Source organism: Thermobia domestica, chromosome 3 (genome assembly GCF_964235325.1).
Source record: "Thermobia domestica chromosome 3, izTheDome1.hap1.1, whole genome shotgun sequence".
Lineage (NCBI taxonomy): Eukaryota > Metazoa > Arthropoda > Insecta > Zygentoma > Lepismatidae > Thermobia > Thermobia domestica.
The window spans coordinates 57,385,878-57,408,859 of NC_137456.1; the positions used below are offsets into that span (position 1 = coordinate 57,385,878).

At 32.6% G+C, this 22,982-nt stretch overlaps 1 protein-coding gene across 1 annotated transcript in view; it reads left to right on the forward strand.

The window, feature by feature from the left end:
- The window catches only part of sdk (sidekick cell adhesion molecule), a 270,789-nt gene that overhangs the window by 239,300 nt on the left and 8,507 nt on the right, over positions 1–22,982 (forward strand). Inside the window, exons 23-32 of the mRNA XM_081750916.1 lie at positions 1,304–1,454; positions 1,664–1,844; positions 5,095–5,310; positions 6,646–6,842; positions 8,644–8,840; positions 10,368–10,607; positions 13,316–13,498; positions 16,175–16,316; positions 18,534–18,812; positions 21,564–21,721. Coding sequence (XP_081607042.1) covers positions 1,304–1,454; positions 1,664–1,844; positions 5,095–5,310; positions 6,646–6,842; positions 8,644–8,840; positions 10,368–10,607; positions 13,316–13,498; positions 16,175–16,316; positions 18,534–18,812; positions 21,564–21,721 — 1,944 coding nt within the window. The remainder of the gene's footprint in view (positions 1–1,303; positions 1,455–1,663; positions 1,845–5,094; positions 5,311–6,645; positions 6,843–8,643; positions 8,841–10,367; positions 10,608–13,315; positions 13,499–16,174; positions 16,317–18,533; positions 18,813–21,563; positions 21,722–22,982) is intronic.

The following is a 22,982-nucleotide window of genomic DNA, read 5'->3' on the forward strand; positions in this document are numbered from 1 at the left end:
TATATATATATATATATATATATATATATATATATATATATATATATATATATATGCCGCCCTTCCCCACGATTTAAACGGCATCAGAAGTGTCCCTGTTCATGTCACGTCAATGACCCCGAAAACTGTGGATTCGACACTATAATATCGGTCATTTTCGATTATTTTTATCTCCCCGTCTCCCCTCTAAATTGCACCGTCAAAGTGAAATGATAAAAAGCAGGTCCGAATCTAATCTATGTTGAAATTGTGATCGAAGTTGGTCAGGTGGTTCAAGAGTTATTAAGTCACAAACATAATCACTTTCATTTTTATTTATAGATATAAAAACAAATGAGATGATTGTTAAAATTCTTAAGTGTGTTTGCATAATATCTGAAGGTATCACAAACAATTACATTCTATGCTGTTTCGTTATTACAAAAGTAATGTAAAATATGTATCGTTGTCTTTTAAGTGTTTCTCCCTGATCTGATTTTCCAACTTCTCTGTCTGAAGCAGTTGGAAATCCAGTTTTCTTCCCTACTGTTATCGTTTCCTAGCAATACTAAGTCTGACAGATAAAATACGGTATTCACGACAATTCTAATTACTAAATCTCCAACTTGATGTACTGACTAATTTATATTACGTTCCTGCAAATGTTATAAGTCCTTTACTGAGAAATCTCAAACGGACTTTTCACTAAGAGTACGTGCCACTTTACGTAGTGTTTTCATTTGTTTTACTTTTCCGAAACCTAGATTGACTATTGTTAAACATTTCATATTCTACTTATTAAAGATAATAAATCCAGTTTGCGGTAAACTTATCTCTGAATTAGATATAATAAAATGCTATTGTTTTATACAAAACTGTGGTACGACAATCATCGTCGACTTCTACTACAAGGATGTTGATGAGTACAATCTTCTGTTGTACTCACCAACAATAGTACTGATGCATTAACAAATAAGTCCGGCTCATAACATGCGATCAATTTCTTATCAGAATAGTTCGTTTAATAATAGGCATGTACTATTTGGAAATACCAGAGACTCAGCACCAGTTTGGAATGTAGTCTAATCTAATATTTCCTTGTTTTATTTATGCTTTTCAACTTATATTCATAACATTATCTATGATACTAGTTTTAGTAATTTACACATATCAAAGCGAATGTATCCAACTGCCCCCATATTACGAGTAATTAGCGTCCATTATCTGAGCTACGAATGTTCAAGGTATTGATCTTACTTTCTTATTTTATTTTATGATGATCTGTTTTTATTATGAATTAATGTCGTTATTTATCTCATTCTAGTACAAAGACATTCCGAGTAATTCAACATTCACAACAACTTTGACTGAATTACGGAAGTATATACAGTATCACATCCAAGTATTGGCATATACTCGTCTTGGAGACGGTGCATTGAGTACTCCACCTGTCAGAGTCCAGACATTCGAAGATGGTAAGTTAAGTTTCTTCATTTATTACAGATATAATTTTCTTTGCCGTATTTATTTATTTTAAATGTTGAAAGAAAATTTGTGTGTACGTAAATGGAGTATTGCTTAATTTGGCATTTAATTACTATATATAATTGCAAAGGAATATAACATTTTTGGCTTCAAATACGTTTTTCAAATGTGATCTTGCATGCAATTTATTTCATTCCAGTACCTGGAGCTCCTTCGAACGTTTCATTTCCTGATGTCTCTTTGACTTCCGCACGAATAATTTGGGATGTACCTGAAGATCCAAATGGTGAGATACTTGCTTACAAAGTCGAATATAATTTGGATGGAAGCAAGGCGCCTCCATTTTCAAAAGAGTTCCCTCCATCGGATAGAACATACACGTAAGTAGATTGAATGCCTCGTAATTCAGTTTATAATCTGTTAATACTACTTTAATGCTCTAAGGCTGATATAAATTTAAGTATTCGCTTATACAGGGTGTCTACTGGTCATGAAAGTCATGAAAGTCATGAAAAAGTCATATATTTTGCTTAGTGGTCATGAAAGCCATGAAAAAGTCCTTTATTTACCCAACTGGTCATGAAAATCTGAAATCTCAGAGTATATTTTTATACCTCATACTGCATGTACTGAAACAGTTGTATCAGGTCAGTAATTGTGAGAATTTCCCCCGCCAATTAGTGCTTGCTAACTGGTACTTTACTGTTTTTCTAGCTGCTCCCCATTTCATCTTCTAGTCTCTGTAATATAATAACAACTTTTTACTGTCCAACTTTCTGATCTGCTATTTCTTTACTTCTAAGAAATGTAAATTGTGTATTTTTTGGGCCTTTAGACTTATGCAAATAATATTATTCGTTTGAGTTTGCAGATTTTAAATTTGATGATCTAGTTTTTTTAAAACGAATTTCTTTTATAATTTGTTTTGTCTTTGGGCAGTTCTCTGAGTGCTTAATTTCAGACAAATTTCTGCTAGATGGATAATTATACTCAGAATTAAAACTTCAAATACCTTATAGAGTGATTCACTGGTAAGAGCAGGCCCGTATTTAGGTAAGTGCTATTCTGTGCTCGAGCACAAGGCGGCAGAATTTTAGATTCTTTCTTTAAGATTCACAATAAGTGATATTTAAGAACCGCAATTAAAAATTTGTTTACTGCCTTTTAAATTGCTCTTGCATTTTAAAATTAGTTGTCAGCTAATCGACATTATGTACATTAGACAAATAAGAACATAATGTGATCTTCATCTTAACCGATGCACCACTGATGGTAGGGGTTTATTATTACTAATGGTAAATTTTTATCGCCATGGTCATGAAAATTTGAACAAAAAGGTCATGAAAAGTCATGAAAAAGTCATGAATTTACTTTCTGGTATTCTAGTAGACACCCTGTTATAATATAAGGAGAAATGAAGCACAAAACAGATATTTTACGTTTCAAAATTTCCTGGCAGAGTTGGCTGGGTGATGGGTGATCAGTGCATTGGTTCCTAATACCATAATTTTTCTGTATTTTTAGTGGAAAAATGAAATGAAATCTTTAAGTTTTACGTCCCACGGTTATGCCGGTTAGGCTAAAGGAGACGGTGAAGATGAGAAATGAATGAAATGGTGGAATGAAAGAAGTGGGAGGAAACGGAAGAACCCCGAGAAAACCCACGAGCACGATGTTTGTCCACCACAAAGTCCACACGGCGCGAGCTGGGATCGAACCAGGGACCCCAAGCACCGGAGTGAACGCTCTACCACTGAGCCACCGCGCCCCCTTTTTAGAGTGGAGTTAGCTACTGCTAATTCAGATATTTCCCTAAATGCCACCCGATGCTACGTCGACATCGAAAATACTGTACTCTCGAATCGAACCTAAACTCACGCATGGAAATCATGCGAATCACTTAGCTGAACATCCACGTAATTTCTACAAAATTAGGTCAAACGACTTGTCTCAACGTCCTTCAAACTTTTTTTTTTTAATTGGAGACCAAATTTGCTAGTCAGAATATTCTGCAGATCCTTCGTCCCCTCCCCCGTCCGCCTTCGTACTCTTCTCTTGTTCGAAAGGAAAAAATATAACTTTTTTAATGTTTTAAGCATATACTACTATATCAATATACCTTTATCTTTAAAATATTATTCATTAAAAACCCCTTAATTTTATGTTAATACTAATAGATTTTTTTTTTAATAATTGAAGACTTGAGAATACTTTGTAATAATACATCTATATATGCTCTGAGAATTTTACCTTACAAAATTGTATAATCTATTATTTATGTAATACGAGTATATACATATATATGTCCATTTGATATTCTCAATTATAGAATGAAATACGTAATTCGCTTCAATTTTATATTACTCTTATCGTTTTTGGACTAATTTTCAATGTAAGAGGATTACAAAGGCATGCTTGAAGGACCATTAATGGTCCGCGGACAACAATTTGAGAAATTCTGACTTACGTAATTCAGAAATAATACGTAAAATTGTATTTTAACTTACCAGAGAGGCTTATAAATTCAGATATTTGTGTAGTTTAACGAATAGTATATAAAATATTAATATAACATTCGTAATGTATGTAAATCTTAGGACGTAAAGGACTTATAAGTTCTGTTTTATCATTTCAAACCAAGTGTGATAAAGAAATAAAGAATAAGAAGAAATTACTGTCTACAGACACAAGTGCCCTCGTTAGAGGGACTTGAATATTAGTTAAAATTTAAATTTTATTCCGTGTAAATTTGAGAGTTAATTGTTTTCTCCCCTCCTTTTCCCTAATATGTCACCTCTTGGATACATTCTTATTTCGAAAGTAGTACGAATTTAAGTATTTGATCATAACGTATTGCATCATTCTTAAGGTATTATTTCAGTATTGTAAAGTCATTATAAATGGAAACGAAGAATGTTAGCAAGATTTATACAAATTTTGATGTTAAACTATTTGAACACTTCTTGATATTGCTTTTACATTCACTTTTTGTTCCAAATAAGTCCATTTTCACTTAAAGCTATCGTTATTTATAAATCAGCATCGCTAGTTTCTTGTACCTTTACTACACGGAGTTTGATTGCTTAAATTAATCACTTGATATTGCTTCTAAAACTATTATAGCAGGGACAACAAGAGATGGTCTCTGACGTTTCTTACTACATGCGTTGGGAAAATGCAGCCCCTAATTTGGTGCTAGTGTCTCCAACCACGGTCATTCTGTCTCACACCATTAATTAAATTGCCATAGAAATGAGGAAGAAAAAAAAAAAAACGACAAATGAGTAGTGACAACGTCACTGCGAGCTGTCAGAGACCTTGTCTTGCTGGTTCCCCTATAGAAAGAATTTGTACCTGGTATTTTAAGTTTAGACATAATTTAATAAACATATTGGAAATTGATATTTAATAGCGAATTTTCATTAAATTAGTATGGAAGACATTGTTTGTGTATTAGAAATTGTGTAACTGCAAGGATATAATTCAAAACAATGACATGTAAGGAATTGTGGTTTCTTTTCATTTAAAAAAAAAAAGTAATTACAATGTCAATTGTATTTAGTATTCAGAGTTATATTATAGCCTCATATATATTTATCTGTAACATGTATAATCTTTCGTTTTTTCTAGTTTCACAGACTTACACGGCGAACAGTATTATAAGTTTTCTGTCACTGCACAGACAAGACTCGGCTGGGGTAAAACAGCGCATGCCCTTGTGTATACTACTAACAACAGATCACCTCCAGAACCACCATCAGTGCCTCAGATAAGTCGCAGTCAGATCCAGTCGCATCAAATAACGTTCAATTGGACGCCTGGAAGAGATGGGTTTGCACCTCTCAGGTAACAACATATACCTAGGACACATTTAATTGTGTAATATTAGAAAAAAAGAGGTTATAAATTTTGCTCTTATTGCATTGAGTACCCTTTAAATGTACATTCTTTTTTCTGGTATTAGGATCACGCAAGTGAGACTCATAAAAGATTGTGTTGTTAGTATGTCGTCCGTCCGTCCGTTACTCCACACGATAACTCTTCACGGGTGACGGTGACTTTAAGTGACTATCCATATATGGAAATATCTTCATTTTGCCTGATCCTCTTTACGTCTTTACCAGATTTTATTAATATATGTCTTAGCGCATCATCTTCGGGATAGTGAATTGCAGGTGTTTATATATATATAATATATATATATACATATATATATATATATATATATATATATATATATATAGAGAGAGAGAGAGAGAGAGAGAGAGAGAGACTTTAGTTTAACAAACTTCTTTGACTTAACTTTTTGTCTGAAGTGTATGTGGAGGATGGGCGAGTAAGTTTAGTTTTTTCTTTAAATAAAAATAAAATTTAACTTAAAGAGGAAGGTATAAAAAAAGTTATCATGTCGAAATCATTTTTAATGAATAGACGTGTCATCTCATAACATCGTCCCTACAAATATGATAAGATAAATTTATTCTTAGAATTATTCCTGGTGTTTATAATAGAATAGATCAAATTACGATGAATTGGATGGCATTTCTACTTCTCCGTAGTATCAAGGAAGGGAAATAGAGTGGTATTATGTGGAAAATTCGTGCTAAATTATTTTTCTTCTATAAGTGAAGTGTGATAAACATGTGAAACTACATTAAATTATATTTCAAATGAGGCATAACTAACGCATATATGATAAGTAAGGGTTGAATAGGGAGCTCTCATGAAAAAAACGTATATACGATATATGTTCCAAATTAGTTGTTTGTGACCTTTAAAGTAAAGCGTAATACATTACGATACGACAATTCCATAAGTACAACGAAGTTATGGGGAAAAAAATTACATGGAAATGATTGCTTGATTTATCATGTTAAGTCTCACGAATTTTAATCTTGTTAATAGTGTACGGCCAACATCATATTTTAAATATTTTTTCTTTCTTTTTTCTTTTTTCTTTTTCTTTTTTTTAAATACTCTTTCTAAATTTTTCATTTGATGCAAATTAATTTACTTGTAACAAAATAAGAGCGAACATAGAACATTATGCAGCCACCATTACAGTTTGTCCATTTAAAAAGCCATATGGAATTGCTTTTCTTTCAACTTGATATTTGAGAGTGGCTTACTACACGGATTAACTGTAAGTTTACAAAGCTAGTTTTTTTTTTCTGATTTCAGGTATTATACGGTACAACAAGCGGAAAACTCAGGCCCGTGGAAGACAATTCCTCAGCGAGTAGATCCTCAGGCAACAGCATATACTGCCGAAAACCTGAAGCCTTTTACACATTATAAATTCCGTATTCAGGCAACGAATGACAAAGGACCAAGTGGATGGAGCAAGGAATCAGTTACTGTTAGAACTTTGCCTGCTGGTAAGAATGATTCTGTTTTTGGTTAATGTTTCACAATCTCTGTTAGAACTTTGCTTGCTGGTAAGGGTCATTATGTTTTTGATTAATGATTAAAACAATCTGTAATGTAGATGTTATTCGCAGTATTGATACAATATATTTGTTTTCAGTCAGTCTCCGGTTGGGATAAATAAAGAAAAGATGACAGTAGGAACCTCTCTTAAATCTCGTCAAAGAATCTAGCGTAGAATGTGAGAATGTGTAAAATAACTTTACAGTTGTCCATGATACATTACGAGTAACTTGTGTTGGTATATTTAGTTACTTTTATTAAACGAATCATTATATATTCTATGCATAAAACAATAGTTCTAATTATCTACTTTGGTTAATGCAAGGTCGAACAAGATTTGTCAGGGAGCAAAATTCAAAAAAGGCAAAATAAATGGATGGATCGTCTTAATCAGAAATTCACCTATGAATTTGATTTCATATACAGTGAAACCTCTCTAAAGCGGACAGCCGTGGGGAATCAAAAATTGTCCGCTATAGAGAAGTGTCCGCCTTAGAGAGGTTTCAATATTTTCTTACATAAATTAATAAACAAGGTAATATGCAATTAGAAAAAATATTTTTCCATGAATTACGTATTTATGAATATTACCAAAATGTTAGTATACTTGCATTGTTTTGCTCCATCCAATTCGAGGCACAACATGGGAATAAGATGTTATAGTTCTCTGCACTTTACACTTATCGCTACTTACTACGTTTTCGGTGTGTTGCTTTAATTTGTGAGTTAATTGTAGTCCAGCAATGACTTTTTTAAAAGACAATATGCGTACCAGTAGTCAAAAATATCAAACTTGTCTTCTGTTTGGTTAGAGATTCCAGCGGGACAGTAGAATGATGTGTCATTCCAAACAGTGGGCAACTGTCAATCACTTTTGTTTCTGAAGCAGGTTTTGTAGGAGTGGAATGCAAGCAAAGGATATAAGGGTGTTCTGAAACAGAGACCCTTCCTCTGGGTTGCTGAGTAGACAGTTGAGGAGGCAAAATGTTGTCACACCCACATGTTCTTCCTTGGTATACGTATGAATATTTTTACTGCACTTTCCAACTTGTTTCTAGAGAAAGTGTCCGTAATACGAAGGTAAATAATACCTATAAAAGACAAGAAAGACTGTCCGTGTCCGTACTAGAGAGTGTCCGCTTTAGAGAGGTTTGCCAATATGTTTTTTCCTATTACAGTGTTTGGGGATTACAAAATATGTCCGTTATGGGAGGTGTCCGCTTTATAGAGGTGTCCGTTAGTAGAGGTTTCACTGTACATGCTTTCTATTGGTTATTAATCTTCAATGCCAATACTTAGGGAGCACGCCATTTTGAAGAAGAAAACTGCCTCTTCTCTTGTTAATCTTAAGTTTATTTGTGGATTTAGAAGTATCAAATTAATATTCAAATCACAAGTCTGTTATTGTTTTTGTTTGTTTGTTTGTTAATGATATTTATATTGGTTTAGACAAGAGTCAAAAAACTCTAGTCTACACTTACCAGTAGAATAGAATAGAATTGTATTTTATTAGCATTGAAGTAAACAGTATTTTATTAGCGTTAAAATCTACAACGAATAGGCAATATCTAATTAAATCTCTAAATTTAACAATTAAATTTTAAATAATTAAATTAGATTTACATGCAGAATCGGTGACTTCAGAATTAGACTTATGGTCCAGTCAAATAAAAATCCTGTGTAATTATGATAAAAACCTTATTACTTGATTTTCTTTGTACTCAATGAAGATCATATTTGGAATTTTAGCCCCAAGTAAAGCTGTAACTGGAGTGAAAGTAGTTCCTATAACAACAACCAGTGTTCGAGTACACTGGGACCCAATTGAAGAAGAGCACTGGAGTGGGGACCATCAGACTGGAGGTTACCGCATTGTATTCCAACCAGTGTCAGATTTTCCAACGGCCCTTCAGGCTACGCCGAAAAAAGACATACGTGGAATTCAGGTAGGATACATGAGTTTCGTTACCTGGTGTTATTCTGGAATTATATTAGCATAATATAAGTAATTAGTCTTCATTAAAATGAACGAGACGATTAATCACGTGTAACTTATTGAATACCGTACTGTGTAATAGTTCCTGACAGATTTTATAAAAATGTTTTGATATATTGATACAATACTTTCTGTTAATATCTGAATTAATACATTAATGTTAAAGTTGGCCTCTTTCAAAGTGACAGAAAACTGTGTTTTATTTGTAAATTATTGACACCAGTAATTTTCATCGAGACTCAGAACTTCCGAACGTTCTTTGAGATGTTATATATTCTGAGATACAAGTACTCATAAATGTATTCTTTATTTTTATGTTCGAACCCTTTATGTCTCTTTCATCTCAAAATTTGATCGTAATAACTTTCATATTTGTTGTAACTTTTTTCTTCTTTCTAATATTAGTCATCCTATATTTAATTAATTTTCCACATTTACGACGTTTTTATGAAACATACTATGCAATCGGATTAACGTAAAACAACATAAGACACATACATTATAAATAATTCAATATTTGATTTCTTTTGTTTATTTAGCTGGAAATTCGGCGAAGGTCTTTCACTTTTTTCAGGTAATTTAGGAAAGTTGGGTTTTAAATTAATTTGGTATTACATAAAGTAAATACTGTTACATAATATAAGAAATTAGTTATATTTAGATAAGAATATTACGCTAAATTCATTTGTTTTAACATGTCAAGTCTCAAACACATCTTTCCTAAATAACCTAAAGAGAGTGACTAATAGTGAAAATAAGAAGTTGTACAAACAAAGGAAGGAATACAAACATTTAGGAATTGTATAGGGTGTATTAGGGTAACTGTTATTATCAGAGTTACCACATAATGTAAGTGGGGAAACCGTATCCAAAGATGATGTTTTCAATCTAAAGCGAAGGATTTTTTTTTTTTTTTTAATTGGAAGAGCCATTTGGGCTGTACACTCTTTATGCGTCCAATGTTAAATGAAAATGCAATGTTGCCAGTTACCTGGACCCACAACTTAAGTGAATAAAGTTACTGTCTTTTACGCTAACGTGTCGATGGCCAGCCCCCATTTCAAACATGCCCCCATTCACTTTATGTTATGGATCCAGGTAAATGGCAACGTCGCATTTTCATTTAACATTGGGTGCATGAAGAGTGTAAGCCCGAACGGCTCATCCTATTAAAAAAAAATCCTTCACTTTAGATTGAAAACATCATATTTGGAGAAGGTTTTCCCTCTTATATTTTGTTGTAACTCTGATAATAACAGAGTTACCTTATGTCAGGGGACTTTTGAAACACCCTGTATATATGAAACACCTGTTCTTTGCTCGTTGTAACATATTAGGAACAAATCCAACAAAATCCCAAAACATCATTCTTTTTATTCAATAAATACCTAGTGTGTTAATTTTACAATGTTAAAACAAACATTGTTTCTTTCGACATAAAACATAATCCTAAACATATATTTTGTCTCTATTGCAGGCAAAGGAAACAACTCTCCATGACTTAATGCGTGATAAAAATTACGAAATTGTTGTTGTGCCTTTCAACTCTCAAGGTTTAGGCCCGCCAAGTGTTCCGTCCACAGTATATGTTGGTGAGGCCGTTCCTACTGGCGAACCGCAAGACGTTGAAGCGTATGCTTTGTCCTCAACAGAAGTTCAATTGAAATGGAAGCCTCCAGAAAAGGGAAGACAAAATGGTGCTCTCTTAGGATACAAGGTAAGCTCATTTATAAGCTAATTGAGCTTTTTGTATAGTAAGTTTAAATACTATCCTGGTGTTTATGAAATGTCATAAAAATAAACCGCGGAAATTATGAAACATTCAGATGAAGTAATGGTCAGAAACCTATGTCCTTCGCGTATTTTCTTTCGTCAACGCTCTACAAGAGAATAATTTGTTTCTAAAATCAGTGTTGTTTCTTTTGAGGCTAAAGAAATTAATGCAACACAACTTGCTTTTTCTAACTATATGTATACTGTTTAGTGATACTACACAAAGAAGAACCCTTCCTGCTGGTCTAGTGGCTAGCACGTATGCCTTCGGTGTACGTGGTCTCTGGGTTCATTCCCGGTGGGAGAGCACAAAAATTTAATTTCACATCATTCACTTTCATTAATCATTAGTCTTCTTTAGCCTAAGGGGGCATGATCGTAAAACGTTAAACTAAAAGAAATCATTTTATTTTTTTTTATACAAAGGGTGCACTGTAATTAAATAAAATATACTAGACTCTCGCTAAAACGGCCATTTCTTGCAAAGAAGGGTGCTGAATTAGCGAAAGTGTCGGATTATTGAGAGTATCTGAAATTGAATTTAACACATATAGTACTATACTTTATTAAATATAAGGTTACATACATTACATATATATAAACTTAATGTTTCAGATTATACGTAGATTATCACTCACTATGAAATATGTCCCAAATGTTCAGTTGAAGCAATGAAGATGCATTATCACGCAACTGCTTTCCAGGCAACAAAAAACGGAGGCCACAATAGTATTGTATGTATTTTCCCGCTATTACAGTATAAACAAATACAACCGTTATGTAGCAAACGCCAGATGTAGGGACCGGATTGCTGAGAGGACGGACTTTTGAGAGCCGGATTAGCAAGAATATACTGTAGATTTCTGTTTCAGTGCCTTTAATTGTAAATTTAAGGATGATATTTTGACTTCTGAAGTTATGTAATCGTCATCTAAGCTAATATTAGGAAAGGAAAGAAGAAGAATTAAGTGATCTTAGAGATTCATTTAATATAGAAAGTTAAAATTTCACAATATTATTAGCGTTCAATAGGGAAAAAAAAAAAAATCCAGAAATGAGAGCTCTACGAATCTATAAAAGTCATTGAGTTAACCAAAATAATATAAGGAGAGTATAAATTCTCATAAGCAGTTTTCGAAAAATCGAGCAAAACTACATTATTTTTCTCGTAAACTTAAAAGCTGATGCTGTACGATAACTACGCCATCTTAAGATAGAACTGATACTGAACTACACACTAGTCAGGCCTTCTATTGTGACTCAGAAGACAACAATTCACAGTGTAGTTATTGAGACACAGCCGAAAATAATGATTAGCACTTCAACTCTAAATTTTTGTTTGCTTAACAGTCCAAGAATAGGACTAGCTACAGTATTGTCCAAGTACAAGACTAACTATGATATTGTCCAAGGATAAGACTATCAATGATATTGTCCAAGGATAAGACTAACTATATTATTGTCCAAGGATAAGACTATCAATGATATTGTCCAAGGATAAGACTAACTATGATTGTCCAAGAATAAGATTAACTATATTGTCCAAGGATAAGATTAACTATAATATTGTCCAAGGATAAGATTAACTATAATATTGTCCAAGAATAAGTCTAACTATAATATTGTCCAATGTCCAACGATAAAACTAACTACAATATTGTTTAAGGACAAGTCTAAATATAATATTGTCCAAGGATAAAACTAACTACAATATTGTCCAAGGATAAAACTAACTACAATATTGTCCAAGGACAAGTCTAACTATAATATTGTCCAAGGATAAAACTAACTACAATATTATCCAAGGATAAAACTAACTATAATATTGTTCAAGGATAAGATTAACTATAATATTGTCGAAGAACAAGTCTAATTACAATATTGTCCAAGGATAAGTCAAATATTGTCCAAGGATAAGTCTAATATTGTCCAAGGATAAGACATAATTCAATCGATAGATCACATCCGAGTTGAACAAAATGACGTGATTGAGGGTAAATTCTTATGCGTAATTTTCAAGAAATATTTTTGACATTAAAAAAGAATGTCATTTGTTGCCAATGTGATATAGTTGATAGTTTCTACTCCGCTGGAATATTTTATTTAATTATTTATGTATTCTTCATGAAAAATACGCAGTGTTAATTAGAGATATTATATATTATTGTTTGATTTCTCCTAGTGGTGGCTTATACTTCTGACAATGATGCACATAATACTTTAATGTAAGCAATAGTTGGAAAATTTGTCTATAGCGGTAGCAAAGAGCAACGAGTACATAGTTTTATCACCGGATTTTATCACTAAGAAGTAAAGATAAAAGTTAGTAAATATTGAATACCCAAATGTGTTATCAATTTTTCAAAACGGGCTTCTTTAGCTGGTTGTAGGAATAAAAGGAAAGACAAAAGGTGAAAAAACGAAGGAATATAGCTTAAGTCCAATAATTCAAAAGTGGCGCGTATCTGTAAGAGTTTTTTTCTTTGATAATTGGAAAATACTAAGCTAAAGATGCCGTTGTGCGTTGTTTTTTTTTTTTTTTTTTTTTCCCAATTTAATGTCTGAATTACTCTGATTATCCAACTAACGTACGTACAGTTAAGATTGTAAAGATTTTTTTTCAACTAAAATTTCTTACCATATTTCTTTCAGATATTTTACCTAGCCAGTGATCAGCCGCCAGAGCAAGAAGAGCTGGAAGTAGTACCTGCAACATACAATTCACATAGTCTTGTATTTCTTGACAAGTTTACGTTATACAAAATAGAAATTTTGGCTTTCAATCCAGCTGGAGACGGACCGAGATCAGAGCCAGTTACTGTCAAGACTTTCCAGGTATAAGCAATAAATAAATAAAATGTAGTGGACCTAAGGTTTATGAACTCCTCTTGTAGCTTTTTTACTCTTTTGTAGTATTTGAAACAAGTAGAATTTTCGGTTATCTCAAATAAACTGTGAGCTCTGTATTTAATGATATAAATGTGTTATATATATATAAAGGAAGTAGGAAAACGCATCACACACTTATCCGGTGATGAAAGGGCAACCAGCTTCCTAATCCAAAGAATAAGCATGGCGGTGCAGAGAGGTAATGTAGCCTCAATACTAGGAACCATATCTCCCGGTAAAGCACTGGAGGAGATTTTCTTACTTTAAAATACATATACTTTACATTCTTACTTTAAAATAAAATACCTTAAAATAGTTAAACGAACGAATAACGAAAATCCAAATTTTATGATAAATTTAAATGTTTAATGTGGTCACAGATTAATAACTTCCGTACTTGGATGATGTTTACTTATCTTTCACAGCTCCAACTTCTTGTAAGACATTCCAATTCATCTATTGGAAGTTTTATTACAGCGCAAGTCCATTTCTGGTTGAAAACTGCACAAACAAATTATATATATAAGCAATAAATAAATAAAATATAGTGGACCTAAGGTTTATGAACTTCTCTTTTCGCTTAAAAATCAGTTCACAAACAAGCTTTGTTAACAATTTTGCCTTCGGCTTACGAACGATATTTCGGCATACGAAAGCTCACACATGCCTGTATCCAGAATCTCACCCGCCAGTAGCGCTTTCGCGCGTTTGCCATAAACATTATTTGTCAGAATGCTGTATTCAGAAATTGCTATTTACTTATTGCTTTTTGTTGCACTATTTGTGCTATTTTAGCTTTTGTTATGGCTTCTGCGAAATAAGAAGTGTTGGTGATAGCAGCAATAAGAAGCCTAAGCACATTTACTTCAGTGTTACGTATTTGTCTTGGATTAATGATAATTTTATATATTTTCTATAGTCTCTCATCGCGGGAAAACACCTAATCACTAAAGTGTCTGCCTGCTCACGATCCTGCCAGGGCCGGATTTCCCAATAGGCCCGGTTGGCCCGGGCCTATGGGCGCAAGCTCCCAAGGGGCGCACGGCCGAAAGAAAAAAATTAAAAAAATATCTAGAAATAAAAATAATTAGCCATAACGTAACATTTTTTGAATTGATTTTAAAAAATCAGGCTAATAAAGCATTCTGATTTTGAAGTCCATTGGAACAAATAATTGTTGGTAAAGTTCACCACTCTTGTTGGTGTTTAAGCAATTAACATATAGGCCTGATATAATTTTTAATAAAGGTTTTTAGGAAAGTAACTTTAACCAGACTAGGGGGCGGAAAAAAATATTGGGCCTAGGGGCGCCAAAATGCTAAATCCGGCCCTGGTTCCTGCAGTGAATATTTAACTTTTCTACGCCTCCTTTAGTTTTTATTTCAATTTTGAAAGTGTACAAGATCAGGCTAGTAAAAACTGAAAACAGACAATACAAACGTTAAGTGAGAACTAAGCTGCGTCGTGACGTTGTAATATGTCAACTTGTTACAACTGCCTGAGTGATTAAAAAAAAAAAAAAAAGAAAGAAAGAAAGAAAGAAAGTGTCATGTTTGTATGACTAGAACGAGTTTATTTACATTAATTTCAATGAAAAAAAAATAATTTTGGTTCGCGAACAGCGGTACGGAACGGATTAAGTTGGTGATCCATGATGGATCCACTGCATAAGTACCTTTCTGTACTTGTATTCTTTTTTTTAAAAAAAAACGTTTCGGTGTATGAAAACAAAAACAATAAATAAATAAATAAATAAATAAATATAAAACACAAAGAACAATACATAAAGTAAACATAATTCCCAATAATATATTTACATAATATTCCCCAACTGGCTTTTGAAGTTACTTTCAGTGGTCAAGATATTTATATTCTGTAGTGAAAGAAAAATTAAAATTAAAACAAAAGTGTGGATGAAGTTAAAACAAACAGGAAGAAGAGAAAGCTTTCATAAATTCTTAAGTCTAGTGTAGAAAATAAAGTCAAGTCAGTATTCATTATATCAAAGATTATATCTATATAAAAACATCATGTTGAAAGTTGTCTGATTTCGGTTGTATAGGATGGGTAGCTTTACTTATTCTACTAGGTTAGTAAGACAGTTCAGTGGGAAACGTCTTACATTATCAGGAAGAAAAAGCTAACAAACAAATGGACATACGGCGTAAAAAGTTCGTAAACATTTGAAAATAACTCAAAATAATAAAACATATACAAGTAAAGCTGTTATACGTACGTATATTGCCAATGAGTTATGTATAATGCATAATAGTTATTTTAAAAATGTAGTTTCTTGAGCTATTTTGATGGATTTTCAAATCTTTATCCCGTGTACTCAGTTCTCTGTCACTGTTTATCTGTCCTTTTATTCTTGAAACTACTGAACAGTTCTCATTAAAAGATAAGAATTAGGTATGGGACTCTTTAAGAAATTGAGTGACGTGCAAGATAAGCAAAAGTTAAGACTTAAATTTCGTTCTTGTTCTATTTTAGTATTCATATTTGTAATTGATTTTTAATCTATGTAATAATTAGTATTAGAAATCAGAGAAAATTTTAGTATCATTAAGTTTCCCTGAATCCGATACAATAAAATGTATACCTACTATTTGTTTCTTCCAGGGCATACCAGGACCTCCAACTAACTTAAGATTTTTAGATATTACCATGACTTCTTTAAAAGTGGTATGGGATCCGCCAGAAAAGAAAAATGGTGAAATTATTGGTTATATTGTTAGCTACGAAACAGCAGAACAAAATGAAAGTAAGTTGAGTTATACTTACTCATGACTTAACCTATAAAGAACAGCAAAAAAGAAAACAAAAGTACTTTTTATATGTTATTAGGCGTTGTTTAATTAGATGAGTCTTATATTTTACATGCAAGAAGCACACGAAATGCGTTTTCAATAAACGTAATCTCCTTTTACATTCACATTGTGTATTAGCGTGAAAAATGTTCCGTAGGGAATATTTCACTTAATCCTCTTAGTCTTTATTGCATCTTGCTTCTTCTTCTTTCTTCCAAACAATTTATAGCGTTTCAGGGTCCCCACTGTCTTTCTCCAAAAAATTCCAGGACATTTCCAGGATGTTTCCAGAACAAATCACCAGTTTTCCAGGACTTCGACACAGGAAGGTATAACAGGGTTGCAATTCTAGATTCGAAACTCACAACAGTGAAATGAAAAGTACAGTATCTTGTGCAGCGAATATTTAATTAAATACACAAAGCGGAGCGTTATTATTATTATTATTATTATTATTATTATTATTATTATTATTATTATTATTATTATTATTATTATTATTATTATTATTTTATTATTCTTTTGCCTAACACCCCTAAAAATAGCAATCAATTAAAATCTTCATTATAATTATGAAAAATTTGACCTGACATTTCGTATTTCTGTAAATTTCAAGGACAGAAATACATTTTCAAGATCATTTCTAGGATGTTTCCAGGACAAAATCAATTCAAGGACATTTTCAGGACGAGTGGGAACCCTGGCGTTTATATGCTAATGAAATTTAACAGTGTAAATATATGTTGCAGGACATATGACGATAGCTGTTTATAGAGCCAGTTTCTTTTACTTTGCTGTTGTATACTCATATTCTGCTCATAATAGCGTAATTACCAGAATACATATAACATCGGATCGTGCTATCGTGCAGCATTACGCGAGCTACGAATTTTTCTTCTCTGGAAGAGCAGACAAGAGTGGAATGTTGTCAATACATGCTTCAAAAATTTCAAAATGGCTATTCGAGGAGGTTTTCAGACATTGTGATGGGTAACGAAACCTGGATTTACCAGTTTGACCCAAAGACAAATAACAGGTCATCTGTTTTCGTCTTTCCTGGTAAAGCAGCCACCCGTGAAGATGCTGTGAATGCCTATAAAGAAAAAGTTTGGTCAGTGCTTGAAATCCTGTGGCAGCAGTGCTTCCAGGATTGGTTTGGGAGCATGAAACGTTGTATCGAATGTTGGGGAGGATTCTTCGAAAAGTTATAAGAGTTGAAATAAAGATATATATATGCGTACCGAGAGCTAAATGTCTCCAAAACTTTTCTAGTGAGTCTCGTATAATATATCAATATTACCACACGGTTCTTTTAGGATTTCAAAGTAAAATACTCGTTACATCTACAGTTCAGCAATGTACTAACAAACAATGTTTTTTTTTATTCCACATAATCACTATATACTGGGAAGAACATAAAAGAATCTTATTCGTTTATGAGTTATGTCATGTTGAAAACCTCTAGGGGTTCCAAAACGTCCCCACGTGGTAGTATACGTTAGTGGAAACCTTTTAAAGTTGGAAGTTTCGAAGATTTGTTTATATGATACAACCAAATTCTAATTCTTTCTTTAAGTTTTAACTATAGTATTTGCCTTATAGATGATTTGATGTGTGATACGCCAGAATATATATGTGTTATATGGTTTAAATTTTTTAGTATTGTAAGAAATGCTTAATATTAATCCGCCTTTCAAAAATATATACTTTATATAAAAATATATATACTAGCTAGTGCAGCTCAATTCTTGATTTTAACTTCGAGTATATTAAATCGCGCAGATCTCTTTTACGATCACCGTCATTGTCATTACGACAAGTTGCACATGAAAATTTAAATTACATGTAAAAGTGTAATTTACACTCGATGAAATGAATTACTATTGCTTAGCGATTTGTATCTTCAGGAGAACAGTGATCACAGAAAATTTCAGACAAATTTTCTTAATTGTGTTCGGATTTTTTTCCTGCCGAAAAACAGCTTAAAGCATGTTTTGCTACTAATTTATTGTATATAGCAAATATAACTAATGAATGTAACAACGTAAAATCATTATTGTGTAAGTTATTATGAGTCTAAAGAAAGAAAAGAAACACTATTGAACCTTGAGTACATATGTTGTTAAGTAATAAATTGAATAGTATCCAAAAAATATTATTTTATTTTTCAGGATTTAGCAAACAAGTAACGCAAACCGTTTCTGGTACTAGTCTTAATGTATACAGCTTAGAAGAGGAGGTGAAGTATACTTTTACAGTGAGAGCGCAGACAATCGATTACGGACCTCCTGTTTCTATGAATGTTACTACAGGCCCTCAGCCTGGGTCACCAAGCCATCCGAAAGATTTCTCCGTTACGAAAACTATATCAACGGTTAATATGAAGTGGAAAAATGGATTAACAGGGAAGGGACCAATCCTTGGGTACTACATTGAAAGCAAACGAAAAGGCAAGTGTTCTCATGAATAGTTTTGTAATTACTTCAATATTGATTGATCTTGATTTTTTAATTACTTTTTCTTTTTTGAAACAAAAACTTATGTCTACAACCTGAAATATTGTGCAGTGATTATTTTGTGATTTTCTTTCATTTTTTGTAAAAGTTTAACATGTTCCAGCTGGAGAATAAAGAGACATATACAATTTGTTCCTTGCATACAAAATAAATATTTCAGGTAGATTAGTAATACATTTTCATCTACATGTAGTAATATATCTATCTTCTACATACAGTAGTATATCTATGTTTCTAGTTGTGTCGTAGTTTTCAAAAGACGAAAATATACGAAGATTTGGGCTTAAAAGGGGCAAATCTATGGGAAATGAAATAAAATGGGTATTATCTGTTCATAAATGAGTTCTTATTTATTGCCGCTTATTTGAAATTGAACGAACAGTGCACTTCAGCATTTGTTTCAGGTCCTTTAAGTCTGACTTCAAGTATTAGGATAGGCAAGCTTGAAGTACGGTGTTTGGTAGAATTGTCGTATAGATGGTACTAGTGTAAAAGTTAACTATAATGTAATAATACGTTAGTCTAATTATTTCAGAATGAACCTGAAAAATATCCTTATTTCTTTCTTCCGAATTCGATCAATTTAATGTGTCTTCTAAAATAATACTTACCTATTAATTATGTCCTACTAATCAGATGATTATGTCCTTAGCATAATTTCGGTAATCAATTCTGTTTCTTTCATAAGTTGAAGCAATTTGTCTATGGGTTAGGCAAGAAGAATAATAAAGCAACTGAGGTTAACTGAAATAGTGTAAATTGTATAAACTGTGTACAAATAGTACATCTTAGATTGTTGTCATATTGGTGCCGCCAAGTTATGAGTTAGTGTGTGTAGTGATCACCAACATTTAAAAAAAAACTATGAGTGATTTTATGGTTTCTATGCAAAAAAAAGACGAATTTAAATAACGTAAAAATATTTGTAAAGCCGAAACTCGTCTTTAGTATCTGGCTTTCGAAAGCGACAGAATTAATTGTCGAAATTATACCAGGAATATAATCATCCGATTGGAATTTTTAGGACGCACAATAGTTGAGTGTTAGGAATCTTAAATAGGTTGTGTTATAGCCATAGTCAGTCTTTCGTCTGTTTTCTAATTCATTACTTCGATTCATCTCGTTATCTTATATCAAACTTCTGGATACATAAAATTAAAGTGTATCAAATGAGTAAATAATATCAATCCATCAATATATTTATTTCTTTCGTGCTTCTTTTCTATATTTCATTCTCGATTACCCCCAACTTATTTCTCTTTTTCTTTTTTAAAAATTTTATTTCTAAATTTGTTTAACAGTATTTCTTTGTGTCGAGATTTCCTAGACTCTTTCAGGTGGCTTTGTAACAACGAAAGTGAAGCTTTTAATGTTATTCTAAGGTAGTATCGTTCTGAAAAACGGTTAACATTTTCATATTTTACTAGCTGAACTTACGCTTTCTACAGAGCGCATCATTCACTTATGAGCATGAATCTCCTTGTTATTCCTCACAACATCTGTACATGTCCCTTTACAGACACAAGTGAAAAACATCTTGATAAAAATCGGCAAGGGGTATCATGTCATTTTTGGGATATTTTTTTCGATTATTTTTCCAATATCTCGCAACATTTGCAAGATTTGAGCTTACTTGCAGTTGGAGTTTCTAATTCATGTATCATCAGTGTTTTCTTTCTTCCTGCATGCAGTATGTTATAAGCAAATACTTTACACACACAATTAATTATGTCAGTGATATATGGTGTTCATTGGGCAAAACACTCCAAAGAATAAAGATTCATCGTAGACTGGAGAAATATTGTCTGGTTGCAAGATTTTTTAAATGATAGCTACAAGGTTCTTGCAGCATGACAACCAAGTTTAATGGGAGCTTTCTCATGGCGATGTAGTTAGCGAGCATGTCTTCGGTACGGGAGACATGGATTCGATTCCCGGTGGGAGTTATGTAGTTCGGATCGCACGTTAAGCCCAATCCAACCAGCCAACCTTGAATGGACAATAATTTTCTTTCTCGTGTGTGAACTTTCTTTATTACATTAAGACAGTGTTGCAAATAAGCAACAGAATTTTATTAGCTCAAGAAAAAAAGCTACTAGCTCACATCCCACAACACGAATCATTTACTTACGTTCGGTATGATATTAAATAGTCGCCCGCACCAGTTATTTGCATCCCTGCATTAAGAGATATATCACACGATACTATATTTTCTCTGCAGCACTTATTTATTTTCTTAACATTGTTTCCAGATCGTTACCGATATCTGATAAAGTCAATGTGTTCAGTTAGTTAGTTGGTGAAACTGTTACACATTTAATACTTTTACATAAACGTTGCTTTGCTCAGCGGTTTTTTTTATTTTTAGTTTAAGTTATTTAAGATAGCAAAGCTAGTTTGAACCAGTTAGTTTTTGGAATGACTTCGGTGGTTTTCAAATATGTTGATGATGAGCGTTCTCGTTCATTGAAGTCCTGTTCAGATATCAAACAATTGTAGTACCCTAATCTTGTAGAAAATGATATACAAAATTGAACTAGATCTATTACGGAATTACATTTTTAATTTCGTTAACGTTTTAGTTGGGATCACTAGTTCTCAAAAAAACTCGCGGTTTATACTTGTGTCCATAAATGTAACAACAAAATTGATTATATCGTTTCATTTCTGTTTTTTTTTTTACAGAGGATACGAAGTGGCAAACTGTAGTAAGAACAACCAAAGGACCTATGGAGGAATACATAATCTCATACCAGAACCTGTTGCCTTCTACATCGTACGCTTTCCGTGTAATAGCATACAACAAATATGGAATTAGCTATCCTGCGTACTCGGATGATGCTGTGAGTTCTGTTTAATATCTGATTTTTATGTTGTTTGAGTCCGTGTTTATTCACCTGGTGCTATAGTATTTAGAAAAGAAAGAAAAAAAGCTTTTAGAAAAAATATTGTGTGGGTCTTTCAATAAAGAATTAAGTAAAAATTACTGATGAAGTGTTTATTGTGGAGTATTGCATTCTACGGTGCAGAAACATGGATACTACGAAAGAGGTTTTTATGAAAAGCAGGCGATTAGAAGGTTTTTTAATGGCTGAATATAAAGAAGAATAGAATAAATAAATAAATAAAATAAAATAAAAAGTGAAAGTAATTATAAAGTGTTAGAAAAGTTAGAGAAAGAGAATGATATTGGAGATAGCTAAAAAGAAGTGTCAGGAACTGATCAGAACAGTACATAAGTTACTCAGCTTGTTCGAAGTTGCTAGCTGTTGCATTTTCGGTGGGTGACACTACCATCTTCGACGAAGCTTTTAGATAAGAGTGAATAAGTCTTCTGAACAGATTTAGGTTAAAAATATAAAAGATAGCTCATATATGTATTACTGGTATTAGTATGTATATTCAAGAGGAAATTACTGGCTAAAACATTGATTAAGAAGAAATTTATTCGGAGAGAGTTCTTTTGTTTGTTTGTATGTTTAAGTGTAAAGTGATATTTTTAGCAAGAAACATACATGGAGTTACCAATGCCTAACTAAATATAAAGTCGCAATTACTTCTGGGAATCGCGTCCAGAGAAAAGCTTACATTCTGTAAAATGGTATACAGAACGATTGTATCGAAACTGCATTTACTGAGACATTGAACTGTAACTACAATTTCGTTGTATATAGTAGGAAAGCAAGGGACTTAAACAACTCAGAATCCGGAAAACTTATTAAAATTTAAGTAATCAAAATCACTGCAGCGGGTATAAGACGCATATGATTTTTTGAATTTTGTTTTTTGTCAGCGTTTTTATCTTTAATTCTTTCCTCCATTTTTCTTCTATCTTGGGCGTTCTCTCTTTCCTATTATTTTCCCATTAAATCATCTCATACCTTCCATCTCATCTTACGTTTTTTCCTCTTCTTTTTTCTTGCTATTTTCGGTTTTTCAATTTTTTCTCACATAGTCGTCGTTTCTTTGTTCTCATGTCCGATTCATCTCTGACTTCATTCTTCAAAATTTTACTCAAGGATTCGACCTTACATAATAGTTTCTTACTCGAGCCTTTCTCGTCACACCACACATCTATCTTAACATTCTCATCTCCGCCACTTC